Here is a 16980-nt window from a genome sequence, read left to right on the forward strand (position 1 = left end):
TGGGAACCCCTGAGGTTTCTTGTTTTTTTCCGGAATCCGTTTTTTTAGGAGTTTTTCCTTACCGCGAAGGGGGGTCTAAGGGCAGGGATGCCAGTATAACTTAGTCAGTTTGTTAGTTCATTTTAGTATTTTCCTATTGAACTCTTTGTATTCGTGATCCTTTTGAGTTCATGTTTTACTTCGAAGCCCATCGAGACGACTGTTGTTGTGATTTTGGGCTATACAAATAAAATTTAATTGAATTGGATGTCACAAAAATACAGGAAGAGTAAGAAGATGCAAAAAAAAAACCACTCAATGAAAAAAAAAAGCAAATTCATCATAGTGACTCAGTATGTAGGGTTAAAAGCTCAGAGAGTGGTATGAATACTGTCAATAAAACACAAATCAATGGAGAAAGCCAGAATACAAAAGGCTGAAATAGAGAAAAAGTGTTTGGTCAATCGAGATTAATTCAAATGTCATGTTGAAGGTTTCTGATTAAGAGGAGAAGCTGGACATAGCTTCAGCCCTGATTTGGCCCCACTTTTAGAGTCTTCCGTATGACTCAGACTGGATTTGAACTCACAACCTTTCAGTCTCAGGGCAGACACTCTACTGTACACAAGGCTACTGAGCTCTTAGTCTAGCACCACAGGTCATAGAAAGAGAAATTATAAACATCTGTTTTGTCAGGTAAAATCTAATCTGTCAGAGAAATTATGTTATTTGTTTTGTTGTTACTATGTTTCAACCTTGTATAACAAGAATGTCATTTTTTTTCTCCCTTGGAATTTGTAGGAATCATGCATTGGTGGGATTAGCAGCAGAACTGTGAGTATGTGAGTTGCATCCATAAATGAATTGCCAACGTCAAACAGTGTAAAACCTTTTTTTTTACTGTTCACCTTTGTGCATCACCTTCTTTGATCAGCCATTCATTCAACCAACACATTATTATTATCATTTTTCCTTTTCTCTATGTAGCATGAAATTATTAAGTACAGAATCTAAAATGTATGTCCAAATAAACATGCAGTTTTTCCACTTCTACATTTTTGTGGCATTTTTCCAGTGTGGGGCTACGTGTTGTCCACTTAAATGACAGAATCTGAACCCAGACTACGGGCATATGCAGTCACCCCATGTTGGAGATTCTCCTTTCAATAGCTTTCTGTGCACTGCAGTTACACCCAGGGATAAGAGATGCCGCCTCACACACTGCCTCCACTCTATTGGCGCAGCAATCAGCATGGCATTCTTCTCCAGCCCTCTCTATTCTTTGACTACACGATCAACTTCCTAGAAAGAATCAGGACGCATTGGGCTCACAGTTGAAAAAAATCAAATTCCTTCCAGGGCACCAGAGACCCTGTGATTTAGATTCATGCACAAAGGTGCACCACTTAATTTTGTCTTCATCTGCTACTTTTATTTTCAATAGCTACTAATATAAAGAAATTAACAGTCCTTTAACCACAAACAGTCCAACTTATCATTCATTTGACTTCCACTAAAGGTGAACTGAATAATGCAGAACAGTAATACTTTTTCTCATTAGGTCCAAAATTAATTACAAAATTACGGCAGTTTCTGTACTCATAATGAAATGTGCTGTACATCTGTTTAATCTAGCAACAGGCAGCAGGGGCATTAAACATGCGTTCCATAGCCTATCACCATGACAACAGCTTTGCCAAATAACCTTGAATTTCCTACAGTGCGTTTGTGTGAACCTGTTGTCTGTGTAATTACGCTTAAATTAAAGTTACACATTGTCCAGCTCAGATTTGTATGTTTTTACAGCTGCATCTAAAAATAAAAGGTCAAATTTAAAACATAAGACAGACATGGAGCTGCATCCTTTCAAAATAAAAGCAGGAGGGAGGTAATGGGCTCAAATGGGAAACTTGTAATGTTGAAGAACAAATCAAACACGGAAAATTTTGACGGCCAAGTAATTAAAACCATACATATTATAAAAAGATGTTAGATAGTCTTTTTCAACCCTAATATTTTAAATCGCAGTGTATAAAACAATTTTCATGGCAAATTTGAAAATAAACTATATATGGTACATTTCTAAATATATCTTGAAGTTGTTATTGCAGTAAAAATAAAAGGTTTCTCAATGACATCATGTTCCTATCGTTGTTTCATTGTTCTTTATCATCTTTTGAAACTGATAACAAATGAAACAGATACTGTTTTGTTACAACACATTCATGCTAAACAAACCGTGACCAGACTAATGTAAGCACAGATGGACGTTTCATACACAGCTGGTTTTGTGTCCCGTCCCAAGGGTAAATGCAGCATTTGGGAGCAAAAAAAAAAGAAGTATTTTTCTAACCAGATGCATCTCTGCAAGGTAAAGTTTCAAAACAAACTGTAATTATTTATTAGTGATCCTGGGATTTAGCCCTTGGGCTGTAGTCTAGTTTGTAAAGAAAAAGCTCAATAGTTATGTTGTAGAAAAAAAAAGAAAGAAAGAAATGAGTTTTCTTTATCGTTAATACAAGAATGGAACACAGTAAAATTAATTTTCTTTTAACATCCTTTTCCCCCAAAAACTTGTCTGGTAACCACAAAACCCAAACGCAAAATTGTAAAAAATACTGAGGAGTTAACAGTTTATTTTACAAGCGACAGTGTGATAATCTCACACACTTTGCCTAGACAGATGAGTCATAGATATGATGATGTAACAGTAGCTCGATAATGGAAAAATATGGCAAAACAAGGCACCCTTTAAAAATAACCAAACTGAAATTTTAAGAATACTAAAAACTCTCTGATCAAAGCAGTATTTCGTCAATGAATTACTAAAAATCAATAGAGCAAAGCTAAAAATAAAACAGGTTTTAAAAGTAGCTAAATCTCCAAATAGGCTGCATAAATGGTCACCTACTTATGATATTCACAGCAGCTGAGTTGGCTTGCTTTAGTCATTCAGTGCTGTGAATAATGCTCTAAATAGGATTTTCTTGGACAAATTTTGGTTTATTTTCAGTTTTCCTGTATGATTTGTTGAGCAAACAGCATTCTGCAGGGTTAAATAGAGACAAAACATCTTCTAGCTGTAGGTTGAGTGATAACCGTGTTAAGAAAAACAGTGGTAGACTAACTGCCTGATGACATGCACAGAGGTTGTGACGGTTTCTAAACAGACTCAAACTGTTTGGAGCTGCCAAATTAAAATGTGCATTTCATTTGAGATCAGTATCAATGACCCGAGAGAAAATGAAAAGGATTTTTGTTGGGAAATCTAATACCTGATGTAAATGTAAAGATCCAAATCACCTCTTGAGATTTACACAATCAATACAAAAGAAAAGCCTTACTAACATTACCAAACTTCTTATTTTCATGGCCTGAGAACACACGTTGTGTGTGAAGGACCATATTGGAATTGCAATAAAGGAAAAAAAAGAACTCAAAATGAATGATGCAGTCCAAACAAACACAAACTGTATGAAGAAAGTGTACACAAGGACACAGAAAATGGATGCCTTGAAATTTGTCTTTAACGTGATTGTAAAGATACTTTTCCTCTTTTTTCCAAGTTTCATCTTTCATTTGCTACAATAGGTTTTTTTCTCTGTATTTTTTTTCTTCAAATGTGTTCCACAAAAACATAAATTAAAGCATCATTACATTTGCCATACAAGTAAGTTAAAAAATTCAATTAAAAAATCAGGCAAAAAAAATAAAGTAAATCAAAATATCACAACTAAAACACACCAGCTTTTATTTTCGGCTTGCAACTCAATATGACATTTCTAAAGAAACATAAATAAACACATTAAAGAATTTAGGAAGCCTGATAAACTTAACTTTTTCATTACTAGATTGGACTTAGATTTAATACATAACAATTTACAAACAGATGTGTTTTTAATCTGTAGTGAAGAGAATTGAATGTGGGATGCACGCCTCGGTGCAGTTGTTTTTAGCCATTTGAAACAAACTGCTTTTATATATTGTGTCTAATGAAATGCTGAAGCTGCCACTTGTGGACTTATGTAGACAAAACTAGAAATCGGGAAAAAAAACTTTGACATTATACTCAACAACTGATTTTTTTTTCCAGTAAAACAAACCCTTAAGCCCCTAAGTTCTGCAGAACAAGGGTTGAAAGAGCTCGTTCAGGAGCCGAGCTGCAGAGTTGGAATCTTCCTAACAGCAGAACATTACCTTTCTTTTTGAGTTTAGTGGCCCCAGTGCATCACTGCAGCGGGCGCCATGCTGTGCACACATCCCACAGCAGCTGTCCACCACAACAGGTGTCCAGCCCTATTTTTCTCCTCCTCAGAGGAGACTTGCACACTGACATAAACACCATAGCCTGATAGTGCTTGTAAGTTTCACTTGGTTTTCGCTCTGCTCTAAACATCCACAGCACCAGTATATTTAGAGTATATTAAATCTTTTTAAAAAAAGGTTCATGCTAGATATTTAATTTTGGACCTTTAGTTTTTGTCACTGTTATAGATTTTGTGTTCAGCAGAGTAATTAACCTTTAAACAGACTGATTAATTACAATCTTACTGCCTATTTTATATTTTTATTTAAAAACAAAAAACATGTATGTGTAAAAATCTGAACTGTTCAGTGTCTATTTAAAAAAAAAATGTATATATATATACATACATACATACATATTCAGTGTTGAAATGTCCTCATTATTATTATATTATTTTATTGTATTATTATATAGTAACCACTATAAATATACAAAATGTTTGGGAAAAGAAAAAACATAAAAGTAATTCCAAATTTTATTTAAAGTTATGTATAGTTATTTTAACATGTTAAAGGTTGTTGTATTTGTCCTAGTTATGTATTTATGTCCACTTTAAAGTGGCATAAACGCAGCTGGAACATATTTTGCTTTTTTAAGAAAAATTGCTTTAATGCATTTATTTTTTTGAATCTTTGTCAGGACAGTTAAGAAAAGAGTTAAGAAACCCCCCAAAGACCCAAACCCTGTTGCTCTCAGTGCTGATAAACATTGGCTCAGCATGCTAAGTACTCTGAATTTGCATGCCAATGTGATCTTATGCTCTTAACACATTTACTTCCCCCTTTCCTTTTTATACATTTTCACAACGGGTCTGCATAAACTACAAAGTAGACGGAGACGCACACGCATGCATCATACACTTGCACTCACAAGCAAACCCATACGCACAAACACACTCAAGAAGAGACAGCCAGTATGGGGATACAGTCTGCTTGATTTCCTTAAACTGCAAAAAAGCTGTACCTGAATCTTTTTTATGACACAACTCACAAACCGGTTGGCAGTTGCAGATGTGTCTGCAGTTGTAACACCCTGAGTGATTCCTAGGACTCACCACTTAGCCCAGAAAAAAGTTAAAAAAGGTCATCAGGAATGGTAAAACTATCCAAAAGCTTTGGCTGCTTTCATTTACATACTTAGTATTTTACAAAGTTTTTGCCGCTTCAGCTAAAAAAGTCTACACTTAAATGGGCTAACCCTATGTGGTACCTACACATCAACACATACACTTTATGATTGATTGAAGGCACTGATTGTTTAACAGTTTAACAGTTTTTCCTCTTTGAAAAAAATGTTTTTGGCAGATTGTTTCCTGGCCCTGGCCCCCTGCTAAAGCAAAGTTAAATGGAGCGTGGGGACAGGCCTGGCCACTGCTAATGACTGATTTGCTTTCTTTCCAACTGCATCCCTATTCCAAGCATGCTCAGCAACAAAACATCCCATTACCAAGGCTCAGAATATTTAGAAAGTCCTCAAACAAATCAATTATAGAATCCTTTCAGGACATTAATCACATTTTTTTAACTAAAGCGTTTGTTTAATGAAGAAGCTGATGCTAATGTCATGTCAGCAAAACCATTTCAAGTGACAAAGAACTGTCATTTTTCCTAAAAAATGATGCATCCCAGTTCTGCTGAGTGTCACAAACTCATGTAAAAGTACGTCCACAAACACATTTCTTCAAACCTGGCCATCTCACATAAGACTATCCCTGAGCAAAAAGAGTTATCTAAGTAGTACTACAAAGATACTTAGTCTATACTAAGTGAAACAGTAGGCTTTAAATGTACATTTTATGTACTTAAAATGTAATTTAGTCTTAAGGAGTATCCAGTTATACTTCCTATATGGTACATGCATGGTCTACAGTATACTTGCTATACTTTACAAAATAAACTTTAAGTGTACTACTTTTTGCCAAGGGATATATTTAGACACTACTGTTAAAGAAAAATTATTTGTGTCACAATGTTGATGGCGTTTAAAAAAATTAGAGTTAGTTTTACCCAAAAATTTTTACCCATTTAGTTTTGGGTAAAACTAAAAGGTCATAGAACTATGGTGATATTCACAGAGAGCAGGTTAAAACTTTAACATCTAAGCTTTACTTAGATGTTTTGTTACTTGGAGCTAATTTGTAATCTAATTTAAAATATGCAAAGTTGAAAGTCCACTGATAAATAACCTCAGGATTTTAGGGTATCTTCCTGGATGGTGTTTAGCAGCAAATGCCTAATCTTTTGTTCTGTTGGGGATATCGTTGTAACTGGATGAGTTACAACTCCATGCTCTTTATTATAAACATTCTGAGGAATAAAAGATCAAAAAACAAATCTCTTTAAACTCTGGCTGAATAGCTGCAGAGGTCTTGAACTTCATTCAAAGTGTTCTCCACCTTTGGTTGGGGGGTTAAATCCACCAAAACGGTTCCCAAGTGCAGCTGTGTCTTCTGCTCGCCGCTCCCCCAGGGGATGGGTCAAATGTGGAGAACAAATTTCGCACACCAAGGTGTGTGACAGATAATGGGACTTTTACTGAGCAAATGTTACACGGCACCATGTGATCTGCAACAGGATTTCATTAGAATCAATAGTACTTCAGTGAGATTACAAGTGAAAATTGCTACCAATTTATTAATTTTCTTCCCATATTTTGTCTCAAATTACTTGCAGCTGATTGAGATCCTAGTCTTATATTTTGATTATCTCCAATGGACCTTACAATTCTATAAAATACTGAAAGTCAAGACTTCCCTTTATTTATTCTGAAATTACAACAGATGAATTATGGACTTTGAAGACACTCTGAAGCCTATTCAGTTTATGTGAGTAAACAGCAAAACAGGTTTTAGAACAAAATCTTTGTGGTGAAAAATGAAATGCATATACACCCACAATTAAGGCGTAATAAATGCAGGAGTCTCTGTGAAACAAACAAACATAAAACCTGATTTACATGTTTCTGTTAACAGGAAACAATCCTCAGTTGACAGCTCCACAATGTTATCAAATAGGTCAAATAAATTGTTAAAAAAATAAATTAAATGCTCAATAATGTAGTTCAACATTTATTAACACTAAACCAGTAGAACAAATATCAACAAAGATAAGATATTGTTTAGCCTGCTTAAGACCATAAATAGAACGCCAAGCATCCATAAGCTTCACACTGAATCAGCAGGGAATACTCAATGTGTCTTTACACAGCCACAGCTGGTATGCAAGCTTGTCCCAGCAGGTAACTTGGGGAAAAGGGCATGGAAACACCTTGGATTCAGTCATTTGAGAGTTAACAAGCATATAACTATAGTACGAGTGCAATGTTGGAAAAAAAAAAAGAAGCTAGACTATTTTAGAAATCAAAACTTTACTTTTCTGCTGTAGTTTTCAAAACTTTAAACCACCGCATCCTGCCAATCCAAAACACTTTGAGAAATGTGGGTTCTGAATGATGCACATGTAAATACTGCTCACTGAGGGTAAAAGAAACCCCTCAAAAACAGGCTTGTTTTACAGAAGTAATCAATAAGAATGTTGAATAATGTTCAGACAGGAAGTGCAGTGGGCAGGTTGACTAAAATACCAGAAGAAAAATGACTTGTTGAAAACAAGAGGAGGGATGGAAGGCTTACACTTTGTTGCATTGTCCTCCAGACAACCCTCTGGGAGCAGTGAAGAAATAAGAAAAAGAGAGGTTTAATTGGACATCAGAGAAATACAGAGTCTGAGACAGAGAAATGAACCAAAAGAAGAATGTGTATTAGTGAGGCAAAAAGTTAAATGATAAATGGGGCTGTTGAAATATTCTATTCACCAACCTCCAAGATTTTGTTCCTCAAACCTCTCGATTCACAATGAGCTTCAATAAAACACTGTGAAATGACTTTAAAACCTCCTGCTATCAAATTTGATCAAAGAATAAATCAAAGTGCACACAAACCACAGCCGAAAATGAGTCGGAAGTCCTCAAATTGAAGCAGTTTGCAGATTCGTAACAGTCAAATCATCTCAGTTGAGTATATGAACTCATTCAACAGTGGTTACAGGTATGTGCTGCAGTTTTATTAGCTAAACACCTGAATCAGTTTATCAAACTAGATTGCAACACATTCTAGGATCTGCAGAGTATAAACTGCAAACCTCATTCTGCACAACCTGGTTTAGATTTCTGTGAAGAAATGTAAATCTTTGAAAAGGAGTAGGACTGAAAGCATGTAAGCATAAATAATTAAAAACCAAAAACTGCTGGAATTTTTCTTAATATGCTTTTCTACTCTGTTTCCAAAAGTTTATGAAGCGGAGGAGGATTACAGCTTTCTTAAACATTGGCCTACATGTAAGGACGAATAAAAAAAATATATAAATTCCTGAGGGCTTAACATAAATATTAAAGTTGGTGTAAAGAATTTATTGGGTTACAATCAGGCAGATAGCCATAAAATACCTCCTATATAAAGATAATCACACAACTCTCCCCAGTCCTTAATAGTGTATTTGCCTCTGCACGTATTTATATATAAATACGTGCAGATATATATATATATATATATATATATATATATATATATATATATATATATTAACATTAATCCTACTTAATGCAGTGTAAGAAAATAAACTGCACATTTTCTTTTCAAGGACAATAATGCATTTAATAGACAGAATTACATGTTGGATTGAGGGGATTACAGTAAAAAGAGGAGATGGTTTAAATTGAATTGCGAGGAAAACACCTTTGTGGGCAGAAAAAGGATGGTTGACATTCTGCACACACAGCCTCAAACACTCTAGTTGTTACTCAACCCAACTGTCTGCTGGAGAATTGATTTTAAACACAAATTGTTATTTCATCTTCCACTTGATAAGAAAAAAACATATGCTTTAGCACCCACCCCACACAAAAGTCAGAGTGCAAAATCATGCCAACTTGACCAGAAACCCGCCTGAAAATTTGGATTCAGTGGCTGAGACAGTGCACCCACTCGACACGTTCACAACTATAATTTTTGGCATGATTGTTTTTCTGATAAAGTTTTGTACTCTTTCATATTTTAAGCGGCTTATTCACGCCTAATTGCATGCATTCTACTTCAGTTTTAATCTAAATTGCTAAATTTGTTCATGTTACTTCTAGATTTTAGGGGACATGAAGGCTTAAATTGAATGATTTTTATTCTCTTTATCCTTAAATTCTATCATATATTTTTCTATTTGTGAAAATTAGTTTTAATTTCTAGGGTATTTATACATAAACAGACTTATTTGTTTTTGTGAACTTACCAGTCTCTCCAAGCTTGTCCCTGCTGCTGAAGTTGGTCTCTGTTCGGGGGTGTAGGGCCTGAACCGACTGTTCAACATGTCGATGCCCCGTGTGGATCTGCTCAGTCCTGATGGTTTAGGTTGACCACATTCTTGAAAAACCTAACACACCATAGAGAGGAAGAGTTACCACCAGCAAACTGCAATTACTATGAAAAAGAAGACATTAATTGCCCATGATCTTTCATCTTCTAAACCTGTTTCGGCCCTTTTTGGGTCATGTGGCTGTCAGAGAAAATTTTTGACTCCTGTCACTGCCAACAGAGGGTATATAACCAAATGTTTAGTTGAACTTTTGTTATTGACCATATTGAACATATAATTCTATAAAATGTATTATTATCATTTAAACGAAAATAATAATGAAAATTAGAAAATTACAGGCCTCTCTCAGCTTTTTAAGTTGGAGAAAATTGCACAATTGGTGGCAAATACAGTACTTTTTGTGTATATTAATATTAATTATACGTATAATTATAAATGAGCGACTACATAACAGGAGGTTTTATACTTTTTTTGTTTTGCTTTATTAAGCAAAAACAAATTAAGAATGAAAAAATTTGCCTTGCAAAAACATTGAGATATTGCTAATAAAATGTTCAGACAGTTGTAGATTTAAAATTATTATTATCAAATGATTTCCCTTATAAGAAATGTCTTTATAGTGCCTGGTTGTTTGTTGCCATGCTCTTATCGTGTAAAACATCCCAGTTTGGGATTAGAAAGGGGTCCCACATTTCTATATTGTAGCTGAGTCTACACGACTAAATTAATGAGTGTGCAGCCTACAGTGTTTACTGGAATAACATATTTATTAAAGGGTTTTGGGCTCTGCAGGCTTTTACCGCATCCCTTCAAACAGCACAGAACATTAGTATTCCTCTGTGACCCCTCTGCGCTGTAATGTGTTTCATGGCTTTCCTGACAACAGGATGTTTTCTCATTTAATCTTGTTGATTCGTCACATTATTTTTATTTCAAATATTCTGAAGAAAATATGTGTTCTTTTTGTTTTGCCTTTCAACATATCGCTGTTACAATGACAACATGTACAAACTAATACAAATACTATTTCATGACGGTGAGGCATCAAGAATACTGCAAAATGAGTTAAATGGCACACCTAAAGTATTTGGAGAAAAGTACAGAATATTTCATAATCTTTAATCCCTAAAAAAACAAACCTTATTCTAATTGTTCTAATCAGGATTTAATGTGAGATAAGGTTAAAGTTTAATAGGTATATTGCAGTTTTAAAAGCAGCCATTACTACAAAAATGAAATCTTCAGGGGTAAAAAGTATCTTGTTTGAATAAATATTGTCTTACTTTCTGTCTTGCATTAAAATATTTTTAATAATAAATGTTTTAAATAAAAAAAAAATTAAGTTTTAAGAATATACGTCTTTGTACTAGAATTACAGTGCCAATGGGATAACAATTCCTACCATGTTGGCACATTTCTTTTAACTTATTTAAAGAAAATGTTTTTGAATTTTAAGACTTTTTGACTATTCTCTAGGGGCCTGTTTTTAAAGAGCAACAGATCTTGGCTGAAATAAAGAAGAAATCCTTTAGGGATCTCTTACATGTATGTATATTTTCTTCTTTTTAAAAAGTTACTAAAAAGGTAGTTGCTTGACATTTTTTAATGTTCTTCTTTGTCTTTGTTTTATTTCTTATAATTCATGTGTAGTCACAGCTGTCACATGTCACGCCTGGTCTTTATTATTAATCAATAGAGCTGTTGTCTGATTGGTAATTACCGTCTGTGACCTTAAGTCTGGAAAACTGACGCATGGAAAAATATATCATATTCCCATTTTGTTTTCTTTACGTTTTGTAATATTTCATTTTTTGTCTTGTTTTAGTTTATCGAAGTTCAGATTGGTTAATTTAAAAATCAACTTTTATTGAACTTCTCTGTTTCAGGTCTTGCACATTAGCATCCTGTAACAAACAGTTTGTTTAACTTTCATTTCAACATGAGAATTTAAGTTTCGGAACCTCTGTTAGATTTTTACATTTAGAAAAACTGAGAGCAGACATTTCAAATGACATTTGTGAGAAAAGTTTTAGTGGATTAAATCAGAAAATGAAAGACAGCTCACTTCTGAATCAAGCTAGCAGCAGCTGGGGATGTGCACTAGGCTAGCTGCCCAACAAATGTAGGTTTAAATCCTAATAAGGTTTAATTCCCATCTTCCAAATGATTAAAAGGCCAAATATATGCACTCTCTGTCCCACTATGCCTCCCTGCTCTCTGGTGTGGGGGGCCCCTGTGGCGGTCCTACTGGCCCTGACCTGGGTGGCGGATGTGATTGCCCGGCGGGCGGTTGTTCTCTATCTACTACTGGCTGCCCCTGCGGGCCTTGGTGTGGGGAGGACTGGGCACTCCATCATCCACCTCAGAAAAAACATAAACACTCACTCGATCACAGGTGCTTTTGCACAAACAGTTTGCGTGACTGAATGAAATGTTTCACGTGTGTTGGCCTTAATGCATAAATATGCATGTGTGAATGTTAGTTGTATTGTGTACATTGTTGACATGTTTGTATGTGAACAACAGGGATGTATATAACATTTGAGTGTGTGTGTGGACCAGTGACGTGCAGTCAGGAGAGGCAGGTGAGGCTGTGCCTCACCTGTCATTATGGGAAGAAAAGAGAAAAAAATAAATTCAATTATTATATTTAATCAGTAATTTGTGCTTTGCAGTCATTTTCCATTTAAATTTACCATTTTTGGGTGTTTTTTTTTCTTTCTCAAAATCGCTGAATTTCCACATTTGCCGTTCAGATACTAAGTGACGTGCGATGAGGCACCAGCCCGCTGAGCCTCACCTTGGATTGCGCAATACCTATGCAGTCAGACGGTACTGCTGTCTCTCTGTGTGTCGGTTCAATCACTTGTACTATATGAGCTGAGTTTACATAATTTAGCAGATGTATATGATGTACAGTGTTTGTTTTTATAAATAACTGTATGTGAGGGACGTGTTTCTTGTGCTGAGCGCTAAACGCCGGCGAAAAAGCCACTGGGTGAGGCCAGACATTCTCGTGACTCATTTAAGGGGGCGCCGGTGAGCCCTGATTATGACGCTAAAAAATAATAGAAGTGATAGCAAGCGGCAAGTCATTTTCTTCAGAAGGAGCGGCGTACGGACTTTATTTACAAGTAAAGGTAAGACGATAATAACGTTTGTGCTTTTTCTATGCTGCAGTTTGTATATGAAAAAAACATGTTGAAATGATATTTTAAACAAAACACGTTAACTGTTGTCAATCAAATGGTGAATAAGTTACTCAGTATGGTTCATATGTTTGTAAATCTGACTGATGACATCAGTGCCTCACCAGCCATTAACCTCACCGCACGTCACTGGTGTGGACAGCCCTTTTGGATTTGTATTACATGTGAACCTGACCGTAAGGAGTAAAAACATCCAACAACTTGTTATTTTATTGTGTTTCATGGTTTCACCTCCCACTTCTATAATCACCCACCTATCCCCCCCCCCTCTCTTCTTCCCTCTTTTTCTTTTCCGTCTGGTCCAACAAAAACCTGTTACAAATGCAAGTAAGATGAATAAAGCTTAGCCTAAATTATAGAAGGGGTTTATTCAAATATACCTCTGGGGCCTGTTTCAGAAAGGAGGTTCAACCAACTCTGAGGTTAAACTTGAACTCTGAGTTGGTCAATCGAGAGATTAACAACTCTGAGTTTTCTGTTTCAGAGAAGCTGATCAGAGTTAGGTTAATCAACTCTGAGTGGACTGATTCGGAGGTAAGCGTGTGCACCGCGACTATAAGACGCCATTATCAATGGAGTGCAGATATTACGAGTCACCATGGCAACCGTGAAAAAAAGAGGTCTGCATATTTTTCGGCAGCTGAACTTGACGTGCTGCTGCAGAGTTACAGTGAATATGAGCACATATTCCGGAAGAAAAAGCAACACCGCTGCATCTGCAAAACAGAGACAGTTAGCGTGGGAAAACATAGCTGCTCAAGTTAATGCATAAGTTTGCATTTAAATCATTGTTATAAAATATTGGCTGTAATAACTTTTTAAATAGCGTAAGTTGTGAAATAAAAAATGGCGATATTTAGGCGTACTTTTGAAGTGTTATTCCTGGTGTAATTGCATGAAATGCTGCATAGTGTACAGAACCAATCTGGGGGAAAAATGCATTTAACGTCGGTAATGTTTAGAGGACTTTTTTTATTAACATTCCCCTCTTGCAAACGTTGGTCAGTTTAATATTAATACATTCAATTGTGTTTTTAAAAGTGAGCTTATGTCTACCCTTGTATTGATCAAGTGGTATAGGTTTATATGGGATTAAGAAAGTAAGCAGTGCTAGCAAATTGTGTTTCCAAAAAGTAATTGTTACATTAATCTAATTCAATGTCCCTGATTTCATTTTCATGTAGATGCAATCCTGCAGGAATTAAAAGAACATGGCAGCAGCTAAAAATGAAGTATAAAAATATAATTCAATCAGGTAAAATTTGAGCATGTCATGGATGTAGGCTTTGTTGACAATATTTGACACATGAAACATCTACATAGCAATACATATCTAATATTGTTTTCATTGTATATATGTAATTGACTGCAACGACAAACGGTAACGCTCAAACAAAAACGTATGGGGAAATTACAAAAAATCGAGTCTAGGTCTCAAAATCCTCGCCTGACGTAAATGTAATTCTCTACGAATTAATGCAGTCTCCTCGTCTATTGGGTCCTCCAAAAAAGGACAAGCCATTCTTGTCACTTAGACCGTCTCTGTATGACGGAAATTTGGGCAATGAAGGTTAAAGCGAGAAATACCGCTTCGTCTTTAAAAAGGGGAGGGGACCGGCAGAAACCTTGAGTTTAGAGAATAAAACCTGCTCCCGACCAGGTTAGGTTCACAGCATAAGTAACCATGGACACTGACTCCGAGTTTAAGTTACCTCTCTTTCAGAAACGGGTTTGACTTACTCTGTTTACTCTTGTTTAACAAACCTCCCATTCTGAAACGGAAAACCCAGGGTTTCCCTGATTTCAGGGTTAACTCATTCAGAGTTTACACTTAACCTCCTTTCTGAAACAAGCCCCTGGTGTGTCAGGAGACTAATAACCCCCTGTTGTAACAGTAAAATATGATCAACACAAGAGGCCTTCAGTTCTCATCTGTTTTCTCAGCTGTTGGACAGGACAAGTAAAGAAAAGTATTTTAAGTAAAAACTGCATATCGTTGTTATGGCTGATTTACAGTGTCTTCCTTGCGTTGCTTGGGGATTCCATCTCACGACCATCGATTTCCATGGTGTCCATTGCATCTTCAGTCCATCCCCTCTCCCCCCTTAGCCACCCCCCGTGCAGAATAGTATATTCCGCTCTGTTCGCTCCTGGCCATCAATCAGGTCCCACACCCTCTCCTTCCTCACTGAATCATTATAACATGTATGTTTTGTGTAATGAATTATGTCATGTTTTTGTACTTCTAAAATTAAACCTTTGGTGCCCATGGTGAAAAAAAATGGACAATAGTGATATGCGCTGTGTTTATGTGCTTTATCGTGTTGGCAAATTACCTTAAATAGAACACTTTTATAAAGTTTTATTTTGAAAGTGCAAATTAAATTTTTATTTTTAAAGTCAGACCTGTTTTCTGTTTTTCCGGATCTTTGCCGCAAAACGGACAGGAATTAGAACTCCTGCGTAACGCTTGCATTGTGGGGGGACGGATGGAGGCAATGTAAACATTCCGACTGATCAATAAACATTCTATTTTTTGTCAACAGAGACGCACCACAAACAGCCCAGTGTAAATCAGCCTTTAATATGTCAAATAATTTGCCCTTGCTTAACTTTCAAAGCCTCATTTCAGAATGTGATACCTTTGCTGACACCTGCATGCTGTTTTCCTGCATAGTTATGATGGCCTCAGAGATCTTGATGTCAACAGGATCTATCACAGCTTCAATGTTATCCGGCCCCTCCAGTCTGTTGGCAACCAGCAACATGGCATCTGTCACAAAGCAAATGAGAGAAAGCAGACATTATTTTTCTAGCTTATGACATCCTGTTAGTGACATGCAACAGTCTGCCTGTGGATGGGAGCAATATTTAATAAAAAAATGAAAAAAAGAAGAAACTACCATGTGGTTACATTTGTTTTTATTTTGATTATATCACTCCGTAGAACAACATATGTAGTTTGAATTGGATTCGAGTGGTCACGATGAAGTGAAGGATTGTAACAATAACCATGAATTATTCTACTAGTAGGATGTTTTTTTTGTTTTTGTACTAATAAATTATCTTAATAAATAGTCCTTAAATTAATAAAACACTGTCAGTGAAAGTGCAACTCCCACTTTTACCCCATATTAAGGGGCAGCAGTTTAGCTCAGGCAGTAGAGCAGGTCATCCAACAACTGAAGGGTTGGCAGATCGATCCCTGCTCTCCTCAGCCAGCTGCCGTCCCCCAAGCGCAGCCAGCCCGCAGCCCCCCCCAGAGGATGGGCCAAAACGCAAAGAAGAATTCCCCCATCGTGGGATAAATAAAGTGTCAATTATTGATATTATATTAACAACTACCGTAAATTCCGGACTACGAAGCGCACCCGATTACTGGCCGCACCCACCCATTTTCACGTGTTTGACTACTTTTATACATACACAAGCCGCGTCGGAGTACAAGCTGCATCTACTAGGCATCATTGTCATCCTGACAAATTACATCCTGATTCCCAGAGTAAGTGTACTTCGTTAGAACACTGTGGGTGAAGTCAGCTTTGCCTCAAGATCATGTATTTGAATACACCTACATCTGCCAAACAGCATGGAACTGTATTCTGTTCACAAGTTCCTCAGTTATGTTTTTTTTTATTTTTTTTTAACTTATTGACAATCTAGGTATCATACATAAAATTACAAACAGTAACCATGTAATCAACATTACATCCCTCAGTTATGATGAGGAAATTTACATCCGCGATCTCCCATTTCCCATGAGTCTTAGGGGCTAAAGGCGGGGCCAAAGCTCGCCTCGCCACACTGTTGTACGTGTTTAAGAATGAGCAAGTATCAGCAGTGCATGGAGGGGTGAACAGTCACAGCTCTCCTTCCGCTTGTGTCGCGGCAGCGTTATGGGAGTAGTAACACCAGTAAAATAAAGCAGCGGCGACTGAAAAGCGCACGCCTCAGCGCGATACGCACGCCTCAGCGGGGCGCGTGCGTAAGAAGTTTCCTTCCACAACAAACACTGTTGCTCCGCGGACGCCTCTGCGCTCCGCGCTCGCCCCGCGCGCTCCTTGTCTCCCAGGGAAGAACGCTTCGTCCCCATTCTGCGCTGGAGCAAATCGTGTCTGTGCAG

At 36.6% G+C, this 16980-nt stretch overlaps 1 protein-coding gene across 2 annotated transcripts in view; it reads right to left on the reverse strand.

The window, feature by feature from the left end:
- Positions 1 to 16980, reverse strand: part of LOC101172317 (glypican-6) — a 164190-nt gene that overhangs the window by 22094 nt on the left and 125116 nt on the right. The window contains exons 5-7 of one of the 2 annotated variants that reach the window (XM_011490214.3): positions 15500 to 15630; positions 9565 to 9705; positions 7917 to 7946 (exon numbers count right to left, since the gene is read on the reverse strand). In XM_011490214.3, the coding sequence (XP_011488516.2) occupies positions 7917 to 7946; positions 9565 to 9705; positions 15500 to 15630 (302 nt within the window). The remainder of the gene's footprint in view (positions 1 to 7916; positions 7947 to 9564; positions 9706 to 15499; positions 15631 to 16980) is intronic. The other variant, XM_011490217.3, reaches the window with a different exon arrangement.

The sequence above is a fragment of the Oryzias latipes genome, chromosome 3 (genome assembly GCF_002234675.1).
Source record: "Oryzias latipes chromosome 3, ASM223467v1".
NCBI lineage: Eukaryota > Metazoa > Chordata > Actinopteri > Beloniformes > Adrianichthyidae > Oryzias > Oryzias latipes.